At 47.7% G+C, this 17,041-nt stretch overlaps 1 protein-coding gene across 1 annotated transcript in view; it reads right to left on the bottom strand.

Annotated features, from left to right (window-relative positions):
- Nucleotides 1–17,041, bottom strand: part of ITGA9 (integrin subunit alpha 9) — a 584,270-nt gene that overhangs the window by 112,503 nt on the left and 454,726 nt on the right. Inside the window, exons 24-26 of the mRNA XM_087713055.1 lie at nucleotides 16,566–16,691; nucleotides 10,474–10,593; nucleotides 2,710–2,811 (exon numbers count right to left, since the gene is read on the bottom strand). Of these exons, the coding sequence (XP_087569181.1) occupies nucleotides 2,710–2,811; nucleotides 10,474–10,593; nucleotides 16,566–16,691 (348 nt within the window). The remainder of the gene's footprint in view (nucleotides 1–2,709; nucleotides 2,812–10,473; nucleotides 10,594–16,565; nucleotides 16,692–17,041) is intronic.

Raw genomic sequence — 17,041 nt, 5'->3', positions numbered from 1 at the left:
GCCCTGCGCGACAAGGCCTTTCAGCTGGGGAACTGGGCAGAGAAGAATCTTCAGTCCATCAGAGCGGAACACATCTCTGGGACAGAGAATCAGCAAGCAGATTGGCTCAGAAGGTTGACAACAGAGAGTGGCAGCTCCATCCCAATGTCTTCCTACAGAGGTTCGGATGCCCAGCAGTGAATCTCTTTGCAACCCCAGCGAATGCCCAGCTGCCCAACTTCGTATCGAGGTTCTTGTCCAGGGGTGTCATGGACATGGATGCCCTTCGTTGCAGATGGCCACCCAGTCTCCTCTACGCCTTCCTTCCCCTTCCCCTCATTCTTGGGGCTCTGAGGAAGTTAGTGTCAGAGAGAGCAGAGATGATCCTAGTGGCTCCCTTCTGGCCACGTCATCCCTGGCTAGCAGACTTGGTGGAGCTGTCAGCTCCCCACTGGAGGATTCCCCCAGGGGAGGTGTCTCTGCACCAGGGGTCTCTGGAGCATCCGGACCCGGAGTGGCTCCATCTGACCATCTGGTGATTGGGCGGGAACAACTAAGGGGGGGCCATTTCTCTGCGAAGGTCATTAAGACCATCGAGGCGGCCAGGAGGCAGTCCACCACTCACATCTACAATGCTCCTGGGTCGCTTTCGCGGATTGGTGACAAGCAAGGGACATTGTTCCAGCCTTGGCTTCCAGGTTCTAGATTTCCTACAGGAAAGTCTGGAGAAAGGTCTGGCTCCCAGCACCCTTAGGAGATAAGTCTCTGCCCTCTCCACGGGGTGGATTCACCGCCTTTGTCACAGCACCCAGTCCTAAGGCGTTTCCTTAAGGGAGCAGTGAATCTGAAACCCCCAGTGGTCCATCGATTCCCGACCTGGGACCTGCCCACGATTCTCCAGTCCCTGATGGAGGCACCTTTCAAACCCTTGAGGGAGGTTTCCCTACAATTTCTGACCCTTAAAGTCGTCTTCCTGGTTGCCATTACCTCAGCCAGGAGAGTATCTGAGCTTAACGCTCTTTCCAGCACAGCGGATCTCTGCACCTTTCTGGAGAACCTGGTCGTCCTCAGACTGGATCCCGCGTTCATGCCCAAGGTCAACTCTCCCTTCCACAGGGCATTAGAGATAGTTCTGCCGGACTTTGGTCCGCAGCCCTTCAGGGATAAAGATCATGGCACCGGCTGGACGTTAGAAGAGCCCTGCGCATCTATCTGAAGCGCCCTTTAGACATTCAGAGGCCCTCTTCGACTCCTTTCAGGAATCTACACGGGGAGCCAAGGTTTCCCCGGCAACCATTAGCAGTTGAATCAGAGCGGCCATCTCAAAGGCCTAGGAGGCACAGGGACTTCAGGTCCCAGAGGGCATCACAGCGCACTCCACCAGATGTGTGGCCACCTCAGCGGCCTGGGCCACCCAGGCTCCCATAGAAGAGATTTGCAGGGCTGCCGCTTGGTCCTCTCCCTCGCCTTTCATCAGGCACTACCGGCTAGACGCTTACGCCTCCGCGGAAGCGGCCTTTGGGAGGAGAATTCTTCAGGGAGTTCTAGACTCTCGAGGGGCTCAGGCCCATTGATCCCTCCCAAGGACATCTAACTTTGGTATGTCCCATGTATGACTCCTCCCACGCCCCACTTCGGAAACTGTCAGTTGGTTTTACCTGAACTGCATGTTTCGAAGTTGGCGTGGGAGTAGTCACTTCCCCCCCCCATTTTTAGGGCGCACCGTGCCAGGGGCCTAAGTTAGTTCAGTGGTCAGGCAGGGCCAGGCAGGAAGGATGTGTGTGTGTGCGCTTCTCTGTCCCTTCCTTCCAGGTGCTCTGCTAAGAACCATCGGTTAATCTGGGAGGTCAGTGGAGGAATGGAGGTGTGGCCTCAAGATTTACCTCAGTCTCCAGGGCAAAAGGGCTGTGTTAATACCCATGTGTGACTACTCCCACACCAACTTTGACACAGGCAGTTCAGGTAAGACCAACTGACATTTTACTGCAACAGAGGGAGTCGGAAGTCAACATTTTTTTTCTTTTCCTCCATCCCTCCTTACTTCTCTTTCGTCTGCCCCCCCCCCCCGTGTCTTCTTATTTGCTGTTATATTTTGCATTTTATTCTATAATAAAAAAAATAAACAGAAAAAAATAATGTTCCACATCAGAGGTGCATCTTCTCACACTAAGGTGCTCCTCTCAGAGACCCATAACCTGGAGTGACAACATTTGGGATGAGGCTAAGCGAGTTCAAATGGTCCGCATGGAATATGTAACCTCTGAAGTCTCCTCCCTATCTCAGGATTGTCCTCATGGGTGGCTTCTCTTCTAACATAGCAAAAGCCTTGTCCAAACTCATGGGTTGGTACATAGTTTGTGTATTTCTCTGCTACCTGGATGCTAGGTAGATTTTCTAAAGACCTAATGAATAAAGAAGCCTAGAGTGAGCAGTGTAATTTACCTTGTTAATGCAGATATGTGCATAATAAATATCCATTGCTCTGTCTTAAAAAAAGAAGAAGCTGAACTAGTGCGCAAACATTCAGATGACAATCATTTGCTTCTAGACTTATTATAGCAAGAAAAACACAAGAGGATTATGGCAGTAATATCAATGCTAATACATTTAAAGAAAAGCATACTCCTTCTGTTTCTTTGGCCTGACCACAAATCCCTTGCTAAATGCTGGATCATTTAATGCATTCCATGCAAGACTAACAATTCTTCTTCTTCAGATTCTTCCACTTACTGTTGCATATTCAGAATTCGCATTAGGTACTTCAATTGCCCGTTTGCTTGGGTCCACTCTCACCTTTGCTCGTGTTACAAACTGAATCACTGATGAGGTGTCCTACAGATTGAAAAATAAGGAGAATTAAGGAACATTTTCAAACACACAGTTTTCAAAGACTCTTAATTATGGGCATTTAAAAATAAAGTTAGATGTGAATGTTCAAAAACAGTATTCTCACATTTAAAAGAAAGTAAGATATTGCCAAATATCACCAGCAGAGAACATTTTAAGCTGAATTATTGCTGCATCATAATTAGAACCAGATATTTGTATATAATTATTAAAATGTGCTTATATATTAAATATTTTATGATTAAAATAAATTCTAACATTGCATAGAATAACATCTAAATATATATATTTTCCACTATAATCATTCTTGAAAAGAGCTTTAACACAAATGGTCCAGCAGTTTCCTTTTAAAGTAATTCTTACTGTATTTTAAAATTATAAATGTCTTCTGGTGAAGTAAGATTAGAGTCATACATCATATTTTAGGAAAAAAATTGACAATTTAGAAATGGAAATATAATTTCCTCCTCTTATGTACATCAGGGCAACAAAGTTCAAGAGAATTATTTTACTCTGTGACTTAAAACTGAACATTGGCACAGCTCATATAATTACCTCCGTATTTTCACCCATATAACCAGCGGGCAATATGCGTTTTTACCTACCCCGCATGCCCCCCGCGGGGTATAAAAGTGGGCGGGGTATACGGAAAATATTTTACACGACAGCGACTAACAGATTAACTAATCTGTTAACAGATCTCAGCACTTTCCCTTCTCCTCCGTTCCTCCCGAGGCGGGAACGGAGGAGAAAGCCTGGGCGAGCTGGGGAGGGGTTGGAGGAACGGAGGAGAAGGGAAAGTGCTGAGATCGGGGAAGGGACGGGAGGCAGGAACGGAGGAGAAAGCCTGGGCGAGCTGGGGAGGGGTTGGAGGAACGGAGGAGAAGGGAAACTGCTGAGATGGTGGAAGGGACGGGAGGCAGGAACGGAGGAGAAAGCCTGGGCTCTGGGGAGGGAAACTGCTCAGATGGTGGAAGGGACGGGAGGCAGGAACAGGCAGGAACGGAGGAGAAAGCCTGGGCTCTGGGGAGGGAAACTGCTCAGATGGTGGAAGGGACGGGAGGCAGGAACAGGCAGGAATGGAGGAGAAAGCCTGGGCGCTGGGGAGGGAAACTGCTCAGATGGTGGAAGGGACGGGAGGCAGGAACAGGCAGGAACGGAGGAGATGTTTGCCGATTGGTTTTAATGGGGAGGTCCGATGGAATAGCGCTAATGCAATGTTTGCCGATTGGTTTTAATGGGGAGGTCCGATGGAATAGTGCTAATGCAATGTTTGCCGATTGGAACATCCACTCTACATGTAACATTTAGAGTGAAATCTTATGGAGATGTAAATACTATCCCTCCAAACATCATATGGATTCAGAAATGCATTTTTTTAAACTACAAAAACTTTCAGTAATGATACCATTTCTATTTAATTACTCTAAAATGAGGTATTATATACCAATCTATTATGAAATCATTTTATAGCATGTTGTCCTTATTTAGGGAAATTGTTCATTTTTTAATCATTGTAAAGCTATTTGATACTGCTTCAACTCAACTCACAAATATTTTTTTTCCTATTGAATTTCAAGATCTCTCCCTTGAGTTGAGTTCCTCCAACCCCTCCCCAGCTCACCCAGGCTTTCTCCTCTGTTCCCGCCTGTTCCTGCCTCCCGTCCCTTCCACCATCTGAGCAGTTTCCCTCCCCAGCGCCCAGGCTTTCTCCTCCGTTCCCGCCTCCCGTCCCTTCCACCATCTGAGCAGTTTCCCTCCCCAGCGCCCAGGCTTTCTCCTCCGTTCCTGCCTCCCGTCCCTTCCACCATCTGAGCAGTTTCCCTCCCCAGCGCCCAGGCTTTCTCCTCCGTTCCTGCCTGTTTCTGCCTCCCGTCCCTTCCACCATCTGAGCAGTTTCCCTCCCCAGCGCCCAGGCTTTCTCCTCCGTTCCTGCCTGTTCCTGCCTCCCGTCCCTTCCACCATCTGAGCAGTTTCCCTCCCCAGCTCGCCCAGGCTTTCTCCTCCGATTGGTTTTAATGGGGAGGTCCGATGGAATAGCGCTAATGCAATGTTTGCCGATTGGTTTTAATGGGGAGGTCCGATGGAATAGCGCTAATGTAATGTTTGCCGATTGGTTATAATGGGGAGGTCCGATGGCTTACTCGTCGCGGGTTATATAAGAGGGCGGGGTATACGGAAAATATTTTACACGATCTTGAAAACCTGCAGGTTATTCGCGTGGGCGGGTTATTCGCGTGGGCGGGTTATATGGGTGAAAATACGGTAAGCAGCTCAACTAATTTAATGAAAACAGCTGGTGTTAGGCAACAATACATTCCTAACACTTTTACAAATTACATCATATCATTCCAATGCAGCACACACTGAGCATTCAGCAAGGACCACAAGAAAGAACCGCAAATCAAGCTTAGCATTGTATGCTAAGTTCTTATTCTATCCATTGTTGACAGTAGTAAAATATCAAAAAAATCTGAACATTGTACTCAATTTTATCAGCATTTAAAAGTATATGCATTAGTTTTGAGCCTATCACTTACATTTTATATATCATATGTTACATACCGTGTTTCCCCAAAAATATGACATGTCCTGAAAATAAGGCCATGCCATATTTTTCGGGTGGGCAAAAATATATGCCCTCCCCCCCAAATAAGCCCCTTGGACAACCCCCCCTCCTCCGGCCATGCAGAGCACCACTCACCGACCTAGCAGTATTCCAAAGCTGCCAAGCCATGGGAAAGGGGGGGGGGGAAAGGCGCTCGTGTTGCTTGGCATCTTTGGATACTGCTAGATCAGTGAATGACACTGGGGGTGGGGGATTGCCGGGCGGCTGCTCTTGTCATAGTTCCAAATACCATGTAGAATTAAATTAGAGTTGAAGGCAAAACTATGCTTAAAGTTCCAATTTAATAAAGCAGGCATGTTGGCATAGTGCTGTGGGGATTCCACCTCTGGAAATTGCATCAGCATCCCCCCCTGGTTAAAAGTTCATGATCTTGTCCCCACACCCACAGTCCATCACATAGTCCAATCTCCTTCTTCCATGCTGGCGTTCATGTCCAGCTTCTTCCGGTCAGGTGTACTGGTGTGGAGACAAAAGATGACCTTGCTTCTAGTAAAGAATGAAAAACAATACATTCCAAAATCCTACTCCTTCTATTCCCCCCTCTCATTGACTATACTTAAAGAACCAGCATAATGAAATAAGAGAAAGTGTGGCAGGCCAAAATTCTAAAAGGAATATAAATGCAGGCCTGACAGCTCTCTTGCGAGCGGGCGCCCGAAGAGCCGGGCACAGCCTCAGGGGCAAACAGCTGTGTTGCGCTGTCGCAGCAGCGCAACACAGCAGCCATGAGGTGACCATGCTCACGAGCAGCCGCCCGCAAACTCCCTTTCCAGCCGGGCACAGCACCATTCACTGACCTAGGGCTCCCACGGCATGGTCACCTCATGGCTGCTGTGTTGCGCTGCTGTGACAGCACAACACAGCCATGCCTGGCTCTTCGGGAGCTCACTCGCAAAAGAGCAGCCACCCAGCAACCATAAAACAATAAGCCTTTGAGTATTTTTTTTTGAGTATTTTATTAAGATTTATACGCCGCCCTTTTCCCTGAGGGGACTCAGGGCGGCTTACAAACATTAGGGAGGGGGTGCAATACAAAATAAACAATATGTAAACAAAATAAAGTAGTAAAAACACAACATGCATTCAACATTCAGCACTCGGGTGGGGCAAATTAAAGACTTATCCCAAGGCCTGTTGGGAGAGCCAGGTCTTGAGGGCTGCGCGGAAGGCCTGGACGGTGGTGAGGGTGCGTATCTCGACGGGGAGATCGTTCCACAGAGTCGGAGCGCAACAGAAAAGGCTCTCCTCCGTGTAGTCGCCAGTCGACATTGACTGGCGGATGGAATTCGGAGGAGGCCCAGTCTGTGCGATCTTATCGGTCGGAGGGAGGTAATCGGCAGAAGGCGGTCTCTCAAGTACTCAGATCCACTACCATGAAGGGTTTTAAAGGTGGTCAACAGCACCCTGAAGCGCACCCGGAGATCAACAGGTAGCCAGTGCAGCTCGCGGAGGATGGGTGTTATGTGGGCGAACCGAGGTGCGCCCACTATCACTCGCGCGGCCGCATTCTGAACTAACTGCAGTCTCCGGATGCACTTCAGGGGCAGCCCCATGTAGAGCACATTGCAGTATTCCAGCCTAGAGATCACAAGGGCTCGAGTGACTGTTGTGAGAGCCTCCCGATTCAGGTAGGGTCGTAACTGGCGGACCAGGCGGACCTGGGCAAATGCCCCCCTGGTCACAGCCGACAGATGATGATCGAGAGTCAGCTGTGGATCCAGGAGGACTCCTAAGTTACGAACCCTATCTGAGGGGTATAAAATTTGACCCCCCAGCCTGATAGATGGAACATTAGCCAAATTGTTGGGAGGGAAACACAACAGCCACTCGGTCTTGTCCGGGTTGAGTACCAGTTTGTTAGCGCTCATCCAGTTCCTAACGGCCTCCAGACCCTGGTTCATCACGTCCACCGCTTCATTGAGTTGGCACGGGGCGGACAGATACAATTGCGTATCGTCTGCATATTGATGGCATTTTATCCCGTGCCTCCGAATGATCTTGCCCAGCGGTTTCATGTATATGTTAAATAGTAGGGGGGATAAGACCGAACCCTGCGGCACCCCATATTTTGAGCCAAGGTGGCGCAGTGGTTAAATGCAGCACTGCAGGCTACTGCTAGATCAGCAGGTCAGCGGTTCAAATCTCACCGGCTCAGGGTTGACTCAGCCTTCCATCCTTCCGAGGTGGGTAAAATGAGGACCCAGATTGTTGGGGGCAATATGCTGACTCTCTGTAAACCGCTTAGAGAGGCCTGAAAGGCCTATGAAGCGGTATATAAGTCTACTGCTATTGCTATTGCTATTGCTGCTATTTTAGGGCCTCAGGGACGATCTCTGCCCCCTCACCAACACCGACTGCGACCTGTCCGAGAGGTAGGAGGAGAACCACTGCAAAACAGTGCCTCCCACCCCCACCTCCCGCAGTCGTCGCAGAAGGATACCATGGTCGATGGTATCAAAAGCCACCGAGAGGTCAAGGAGAACCAGGATGGACGCATGGCCTCCATCTCTGGCCCTCCAGAGATCATCGGTCAATGCGACCAAAGCGGTTTCTGTGCTGTAACCGGGTCTGAAGCCGGACTGGAGGGGGTCAAGGTAGCTAGCTTCATCCAAGGCCCGTTGAAGCTGGAAGGCCACCACCTTCTCAACAACCTTCCCAACCCTCCCAAGGTTGGAGACAGGACGGTAGTTATTTAAAATGGCTGGATCCAAGGATGGTTTCTTCAGGAGGGGTCTCACCACTGCCGTTTTTAGTGCGGCGGGGAAGTGCCCCTCCCGAAGGGAGGCGGTTATGACCGCCTGGATCCAGCCACGTGTCACCTCACTGCTGTTGGCAACCAACCAGGAGGGACACGGGTCCAGAATACAGGTGGAGGCACTCACAGCTCGAATGGCCTTGTCCACATCCCCAGAGGCAACATCCTGAAACTCAACCCAGAGATGGTTTGCCAAGTGATCCTCTTGTGTCCCGGCTGGATCTGCTGCGGTGGAGTCCAAGTCCGACCGAAACCGAGCAACTTTGTCCGCTAAGAATTGGGCATAATCCTCAGCTCTACCCTGCAAGGGTTCCCCCATATCCCTCCTATTTAGGAGGGAACAGGTTATCTTAAACAGGGCGGCTGGGCGGGACTCAGCGGACGCAACCAAGGTGGCAATATGAGATCTTTTTGCTGCCCTAAGTGCCCTGATGTAATCCTTGGTGCAAGTTGTTAAAAGTGCTCGGTTCGACTCGGACTTATCGGACCTCCACAAGTGCTCTAGGCGTCTCCTCCGGCGCTTCTTCTCCCGGAGCTCCTCGGTGAACCAAGGAGGTCTCCGGGATCCGCTGACCCGGAGGGGCCGTAGTGGCGCAATTCGGTCAAGAGACTCCGATGCTGCCGAGTACCAGGCAGCAGCCAGAGTCTCCGCCGAACTGTGGGCGAGAGTATCAGGAATAACCCCAAGCTCCGTCTGGAACCTCAAGGGGTCCATCAGTCGCCTGGGGCGGAACCACCTGGTCGGTTCCTCCTCCCTACGGTGGGGGTTTGGCCTCCGGAAGTCAAGCCTCAGTAGGCAGTGGTCTGACCACGACAGAGGTATGGTCTCATTTCCCCTCAGACCAAGATCACACATCCACTGCTCCGAGAGAAATACGAGGTCGAGCATGTGACCCGCTGAGTGGGTTGGGCCCCGAATTACCTGGGTCAAGCCCATGGCTGTCATGGAAGCCATGAACTCCTGCGCTCCATCAGAGTGTTCGCCGAGCAATGGCAAATTGAAGTCCCCCAGAACCATAAGCCTGGGGAACTCAATTGCCAGCTCGGCTACTGACTCGAGGAGCGAGGGGAGGGCTGCTGCAACGCAGTTGGGAGGCAGGTACGTTAGCAGCAGACCCACTTGACCCTTGAGGTCCAACTTCACTAGCAGAGTCTCACACCCGACAAGCTCCGGAGCAGGGACCCTACGAGGTACTAGAGACTCCCGGATAACAATAGCCACACCGCCACCCCTTCCCTGGGCTCTCGGCTGATGAAGCACCTGAAATCCTTCTGGGCACATCTCTACAAGGGGGACTCCTCCTTCTGTGCCCAGCCAGGTTTCAGTAATACATGCCAGGTCTGCCCTCTCGTCAGAAATTAAGTCCCGGACGAGAGGAGCCTTGTGAACAACAGACCTGGCATTTAGCAACAGCAGCCTGAGACCAGGGTCCTGATTACTCATGCCATCTGGCCTTGGAGTGGGACTCATAGGGCCGGAAGGAGGGATCTCTGTAATATAGCGAACCCTCCTTCCCCGGTAATGGCCAGCCCTAAAGTCCCCGCCGTATCTGCCTCTCCCTGTAGTGACCGTTATGCTCCGACCCACTCCCATATCCCTGGTCCCCCCAGCCACCCCGATGACCCCCGCGTTCCCCAGCAGGTCCTCCGAGGCACTCATACTCATTCACTCACCCAAACAGTCTCCACACAGTAATTAAAACACAAAATACAGCAGATAAGTCAATAAAAGTGGAACCATTCGCTCAATCACATGCGTATCCCATGCATATCCCATACAAAGGAAGAAAAAAGAAAAAAAGAAAAAGAAAAGAAAAGAAAAGAAGAAAGTTGCGCAGTTACTTAAAAGGTGCAAATTCTGGGAAAGTCCAAAAGAAAGTCCAGAGTGGTTGAGGAAGCCTTCCCCTTATAATAAGGCCCAAGCCATATTTTGGGGGTCAAAAGAAAATAAGACCCTGCCTTATTTTCAGGGAAACACGGTACTTACATTTCAATCTATCACCTTCATTGATGGAGTTATACTGAAAATCTAAATTTGGGGATTATTTGGTTTGCTCACTTGTTTTAAAACTAAAGAGCATCTTGAAACAAAACATAATGGTTTGCATCTTTTCTGATTCATCCCCCCCCCGCTTCTGACTGATAAAAAAACAACAAACCCCAACCTTCTGATAGGATAAAGCAGTAATCCAAGTTTAAATCCAACTCCAAGGTGAATTATTTAGAGAAAATTCAATATTATAGTGTAAGAAATAATGCTCACCTTCTTTAGTATCTCTGTATTCAAAAGCATTTGCACATCTATGCTACAGGATTCAGCTTTTGCTAGTGAACTTAAATTACACCGTATGATTAAGCAGGACCTGCCTGGTCTTTCACAATCCTAAAGGATAACAAGTAAATAAAATTAAGGAAGAAAAGAATGATAATCAACAAACCTTGTTCAGCTATCTATACAAGCAAATCTATCAGGATTGATTACATTCTTATTTTCCCTACTTTTGGTTTATTCCATCATGTTTCACCATCATGTCTAACTTTTCTAACATCATTTCTAAGTACAAATTTGCATTATTATGTATGGTTTTCTCCTAACGAAACACATTCTTGTATGTACTTTATAGAGCAGGGATGTCAAACTCAATTTCATTGAGAGCCAGATCAGTGTTGTGGTTGTCCTCCAGGGGCTGAAGTGGGTGTGGCTGACTGGGTGTGGCCTGGGGGCATGGCGGGCTTGACATCACTCACATAGGTGGTGAAGTGCATGGCTGCCAGCCCTGGTATAATTCTCCAAGGTTAGATCAGAGATCCCCCCCTCTCTCTCACACACACAAATAGAGGTTGGATCGGATTGCTCTGGCTCCCTTTCTCCCTCTCTCTCTCACACACACAAGCAGAGGTTGAATCAGATTGCTCTTGCTCTCTCTTTCACACACTCTCCTGCTCTCTCTATCTCTCTCTTACGCACAGACACACACAAACATCACTCTCTTGCCCCCTCTGTCCCCTCTCCCTCCCTCCCTCCTCTCACAGATGCACACAAACAGAGGTTGGATCGTGTGTGTGTCTGTTTCTGTGTCTGTGTCTATGTCAGCAATGGTGATGCTTCAGTGTCTGGCCAGTGGGGTGCTTCTCACTCGGCCGCTTTCCCTCTTCTTCTCCCCGTTCCCCTTCTCATTCAGACAAAGCTGCACTTTTCATTTATCTATTGCAGTGCAGCGTCTTTGACAGCTGCGGGACTTGGGGTATGGTCAATCACCATTTGTGGCACAGTGGAAAAGGCAGGAGGCAATCCCCCTACCAGACCAGACCAGCCTGGTGGGGGGATGGGGATTGACCATCCTCCAAATCCCACCTCTGTCAAAGTAAATTCTGGGTGAAAACAGCTGAGTGAGAAGCACCCTGCTGGCTGAACACTGCCACTGCCACCACAATGAGATATATAGAGTGATCCAATCCAACTTTTGTGTGTGAAAGAGAGAGGGAGGGAGGGAGGGAAGGAGGGAGAGAGAGAGAGGGGGGGGGAGAGAGAGACGATCCAACCTCAGAGAGTTATAGCAGGGCTGGTGGTGTTGGGCTCTCTCTCTCTTTCACACACACACACATATACAGTGGTTTGATCAGATAGTTCTCTCACTCTCTCACCCCACCTCATGGTGGCGGCACCAGCTATACTCTCAGCAAAGCGGTGGGAGGTGGAAGACAAAACGAGGCAGTGGGGGTAGTGGAAGATGAAACAAAGCAGAGAGTGAGGAGCTGCCCCGTGCACTGGCTTACCTGAGGGCCCTGCATCCAGGCCATCAACATCCTCCCAAATGCCTGGTCTTGCAGCGGTGGCTCCAGAAACCCCATCCAGCACCTCATGTGGCTTCCAGCCCAATTCTCCTTGCTCGCTGCTGCAATTGATAACCTGCCTGCAGGGCACTCAGGTTAGGTGATGTGGGGTGTCAGTTATGCCAAACCCTCACCCTCTCAAGAGCAGCCACATCCCTTTCTAACCTTCTTTCCAGCTCTGTTCACTGCCATCACATGGAGGGCAACAAAAGTAGTCTGTGGGACTACTAGAAAAAAATAGTTCAGACCTTCCAACTTCTCTCACAAAAAAATATCTCCAAGTTTTACCATAGTCCCACAGACTACTTTTGTTGCCCTGCATGTGACAGTGGAGAACTGGGCCTGTGTGTGCCCAGCTCTTCCTGTGTGCATGCATGCCACCAGGATGGCGTGGGTGGGCCAAAGCAACATGGGTCGGCTCCAGGGGTGGGTTTCAAAAATTGTTCGAACCTACTCTGTGGGTGTGACCGGATGGGAGTGGCTTGCCACCCATGTGACCAGATGGGAGTGGCCTGCTACCCATGTGACCTGGTGGGAGTGGCCAAGACGATGTTATTACTAGATATTACTAATTACTAGATATTATTAATATTACTAGATCATTATTAATGCATAGATAACTGTGGGACATTACACACCCACCCACACCCACAAACTATGACAGTGCTAGGAAAACACCAAAAAAATAAAAATCCCCCCTCCCCCCCCAAAAAAAGACTGCCAATGAAACCAGTTTTTTTTTCCTAAGCCTAAGAATAGGAAAGACAAAGTCACTGGAATAAAAACCATCAAGGCAATGTGGAAAATTATAAAGGACAGGCACTCACAGAACCATCAACCACCTCAGAATTACCTAAACAAGTAAGGTGACCAGATTTTCAGATTGGTAAAGAGGGACACCATTGACCAGGGGGGGGAGCTAGGCCGCGGCAGTTACTGCCAGCCCGCGACCTCGCTAGGGACGTCTGGTCACCTTAATTATATACATCCTCTCTCTCTCTATCCATCCATCCATCTGTCTGTCTATCTGCCTGCCTATCTAGTTATGGTATCCCTCTCCCTCTTTCCCCCTCTTTCTCCATCCATCTATCTGCTTGCCTACCTATCTCTCTCTCTTTCTCTCTATCCATCCGTCTATCTGCCTGCCTATCTGTCTATCTAGTTATGGTCTCTCTCTCTCTCTCCCTCTCCCTCCCTCATCTCATTATCATCTATCTCAGTGTTTCTCCACCTTTTTATTTAAAAAAAAAATTTGTTACATAGACGACACATACCCACAACAATAAAAACAAAACAAAAGAAAAAGAAAAAAACCCATCATCACATATAGCATGTCGTTTGGTTACAAGTGTTTTAACATTTATCATTCTTATACATTTATTATTTCATTTAATAGGTTATAATATACAGTTTAGGTTGCTTTGTTTACCATCCCTTCCTCCTGTTATAACACCACCTTATTTTCCCTTTCTTTTCTCCCTTCCTCCCTTCTCTACTTTCTTCCTTCCTGCTCTCCTTCCCCTTCCTTCTTCCCTTACCTTTCTCCTACTCCTGCCCTTCCTCTTCCCCTTTCTACCCTCTCTCCCCCTCTTTCTCTCCTTTCCATCCTCCTCTCCTCTTTCTTCTTTCCCCCATCTTCCTTTCATTCTCTCCTCCTTTCTCCCTTTCTCCCAACTCCCTTTTTGGGAGTTGAAGTCCACACACTTTCAAGTCTCCAAGGTGGAGAAAGACTGATCTATCTAATTAATATAATTATTTCTCCCTCTCTTTTTCACTCTCTTTCCAGCGCACACACGGAAATGCATAGGGCAGCCCACCTCACACACAGGTAACTCCGGGCGGCTTACGGGAAGAGGACAGCCGACCACTCACCCACGCGGGGGGGGGGCAGGATTTCGCCAAGAAAAGTTAACTTTTCTGCGAAAGGGGCCGGCAGCCTCTCAGCTCTTCCCGGCCGGGGAGACCTCCCACCACTTCCACTCCTGCGACCCTCCTCCCGCCTCCTCTGAGCTTCAAGCAAGCTAACTGGGAAGGCCGGGGAAGAAGAAGAAGCGGCGGCGCGAGGTCAGCGGTCCTTGGGGGCGCGGCGGAAGCCCTGCCAAAGCGCCCCTTTCCCGGCTCGGCTGCCGTTGCTGCTGCTCATGGCAGAAGGGGAGGAGGAGGAGGAGGAAGATAAAGTGGCGGGGTGGTTCCTGCAGCCGCCAAGGCGGGAAAGGTGCGCTTTGACAGAGCTTCCACAGCCCTGCCAAAGCGCCCCTTTCCCGGCTCGGCTGCCGCTGCTCATGGCAGAAGGGGAGGAGGAGGAGGAGGAAGATAAAGCGGTGGGGTGGTTCCTGCAGCCGCCAAGGCGGGAAAGGTGCGCTTTGACAGGGCTTCCTCTCCGGAGAGGTGTTTTTTAAAAAGAAAAACCCTGCAGGCACCCAGCGACAGGGGCTTGGAGCTAGGAACCCGGAAGTTAATTACTTCCGGGTTCACTGACGAACCGGATCGCAAGAACCGGTGCGAACCGGGAGGAACCCACCCCTGGTCGGCTCCTTACAGTTTCCAAGATGGCCGTGCAGGCTGGTTCTGACCTCATCATGGGCTTGATCTGGCCCACGGGTCTTGAGTTTGATACCCTTGTTGTAGAGAACGTCACTGGATGAATTTTCATAAAACATGTTTCTTCTTCTTATTCCTTAATATGATGCAGATTTTCCTGCATATCCTGAATTCAAATACTGTTACTACATTCTGTGACCAGCTTTCACAGTAGAAGAAGAAAAATAGTTTGGCACAACAATTCATTATCAGAAAAAAAAGAAAACAATAAAGAACATATCTAATTAAAAAGGCTTTGGGGTCCAGGACTTTAGTTCTGGATGGGTATGCACTGCCCCAGACAGTCACTACATGCAACACTAGCTAGTTTACTTTATTGTCATTGCACTTCGTACAATGACAATAACTAAAAAAAACCACAAATACACATCCTTCACATTCTATACAATTGAATTGAAAACCCACAATATTGCCTTAATATTGCACTATATAGTAGAATTCAATATAGTTACTGCTCAGGGAGAGAAGCTGTTTTTCAGCCTATTTGCTCTTGTTTTTATTATCCTGTACTATTTGCCAGATGGTAATAGTTCAAAAAAAAAGGGTGCCCAGGAGAGATGGCTCTTTAAGAATGTTTTGAACTTTCTTAAGGCAGTGGGAGTTATAAAGCTCTTTGAAAGAGGGGAAAGGGCAACCTATGACCCTCTTGGCAATGATGTTAACCCTGTAGAGCACTGTCTTATCTGCCACTGTGCAATTGGCAAACAATACACAGGTGCAGTAAGTTAAAGTTATGGTGCAGCTGTAGAAAGTCACCAGCAGTATTTCATTCAGCTATTTTTCCTGAGATGTCTCAGGTAGTATAATCTCTGCTGGGCCCTTTTGACCAGAGTGAGCATGCGGGGTCCTCTTTTATGATAACACCCAGAAACTTAAAACTGGCCACTTGCTCACCCTAAAATTTTATCCTAGGAACTGTATGTTTATCCATGTAGGACTTTATACTTTAGATTGGAGGTTACAGAAACACAACAGGCTTTGCATGGAAAAAGTTTTGGACAAAGACTCCTACTGAAACCCCTGGAGACTGCTTCTTTTCAGGCCTAAATTGATCTAAGATCTAAATCAGCATCAGACAACTTCCACTTGCCTTTATATAGATTAACTTGCACTGTATCAAAATGGACAGGTTTTTTGACAACCTCTTTAAGAATTCAGCTTGGAGCCTGTTCACAGTTATAAAGGAATTGGCTTTTAAAAGCTTTTCTCAGATTTTTAATATGAGATTCACAGATGTAATGCAACATACATTCTATTAACAATACAATTTCTGGATGCTTCATACCAAATTCAAATCTCTCTCAGATCACTGTTACCTAAATGAAAAGAAGCATTCCTTAAAAGCCCTGGGAACAGAGATAATAACTTTTTTTTCAGGCTGACTCCCCTGACTCAACTGGTATAAGAGGGAGGGACCCAAAAGCACAGTCAATTTACAGGATTCTGTTACTTTAAAATAAATTGCAGTTTTAGTCTTGTTATAAAATTGGTTTCCTGATTTAGTCTACCTTAGAGAGCTGGAATTGCTTGCTACAATCTAAAATTAAGACTTTAATTGAAAAAGCATGAATTTGCCAAAATTCATGTTCATTGTATCAATGATACTACCTAGCCATCTCATCCTCTGCTGTCTTCTTCTCCTTATTACTTATATACATGTATACATTTTAAGTTTTTTACACAACTGATTATTATTTTGGTAGATATATTTTTCCATTTGCAATAAACATCTTCTGGAATATTTCATGCACACATTTGGGGGGAAATATATTAATCTAAATTATCTTTTGCTAGCTTAAAATTGTCCCATGTACTCAAGGAGCACAGCTTTGTTTAGCAGCAGTGGAAATTATATACATATATTGTATTTTAGAAGGAAGATGTGGGCTTTCAAACTATTTCGTTATAAAGGTTTCTTACCAGTACTTTCCTCCCAGACTTGGTAAAAAAGGCAAATATTGTGTGAAAAATATTCTCCTTTTCCTGAGGAATGACACATGGTGTTGAGTTATTATGAAAAGAGCAGTTTCCTTTATCCTGAGCAACCTAAAGAAAGATCACAAAGCACACCCTGTTACTTTGTACATCTTTTTTTGGACATTTTGATATATATCTTATTATTCATCTGCTGTAGTTGCTGATAAAACCTATAAGGTTTGCATGAAATGGAGTGATAATTATATTTCAACAATATTATTGCTATTTACTATGGCTCAGCCCACATCATTGTAGAAATCTCAAACAGTGAGATTGCAAGGAAAGAACTCTCAAAGCAAGACATACCATGGGAAGAATCTCCCCCCACCCCCAATTCACATACTTGTGAATTTTGGAGTTGTAATCCTTACCTATGCAGAAGGAATCAGGGTAGGATGGTTTGTTATAAATAATGCTAT

The sequence above is a fragment of the Thamnophis sirtalis genome, unplaced genomic scaffold (genome assembly GCF_051295495.1).
Source record: "Thamnophis sirtalis isolate CommonGarterSnake01/CBP01778 unplaced genomic scaffold, rThaSir2_p1.2 scaffold_4, whole genome shotgun sequence".
In the NCBI taxonomy this organism is placed as follows: domain Eukaryota; kingdom Metazoa; phylum Chordata; class Lepidosauria; order Squamata; family Natricidae; genus Thamnophis; species Thamnophis sirtalis.
Note: the sequence above shows the minus strand (reverse complement) of the source record. Positions and strands in the feature narration are given on the sequence as shown.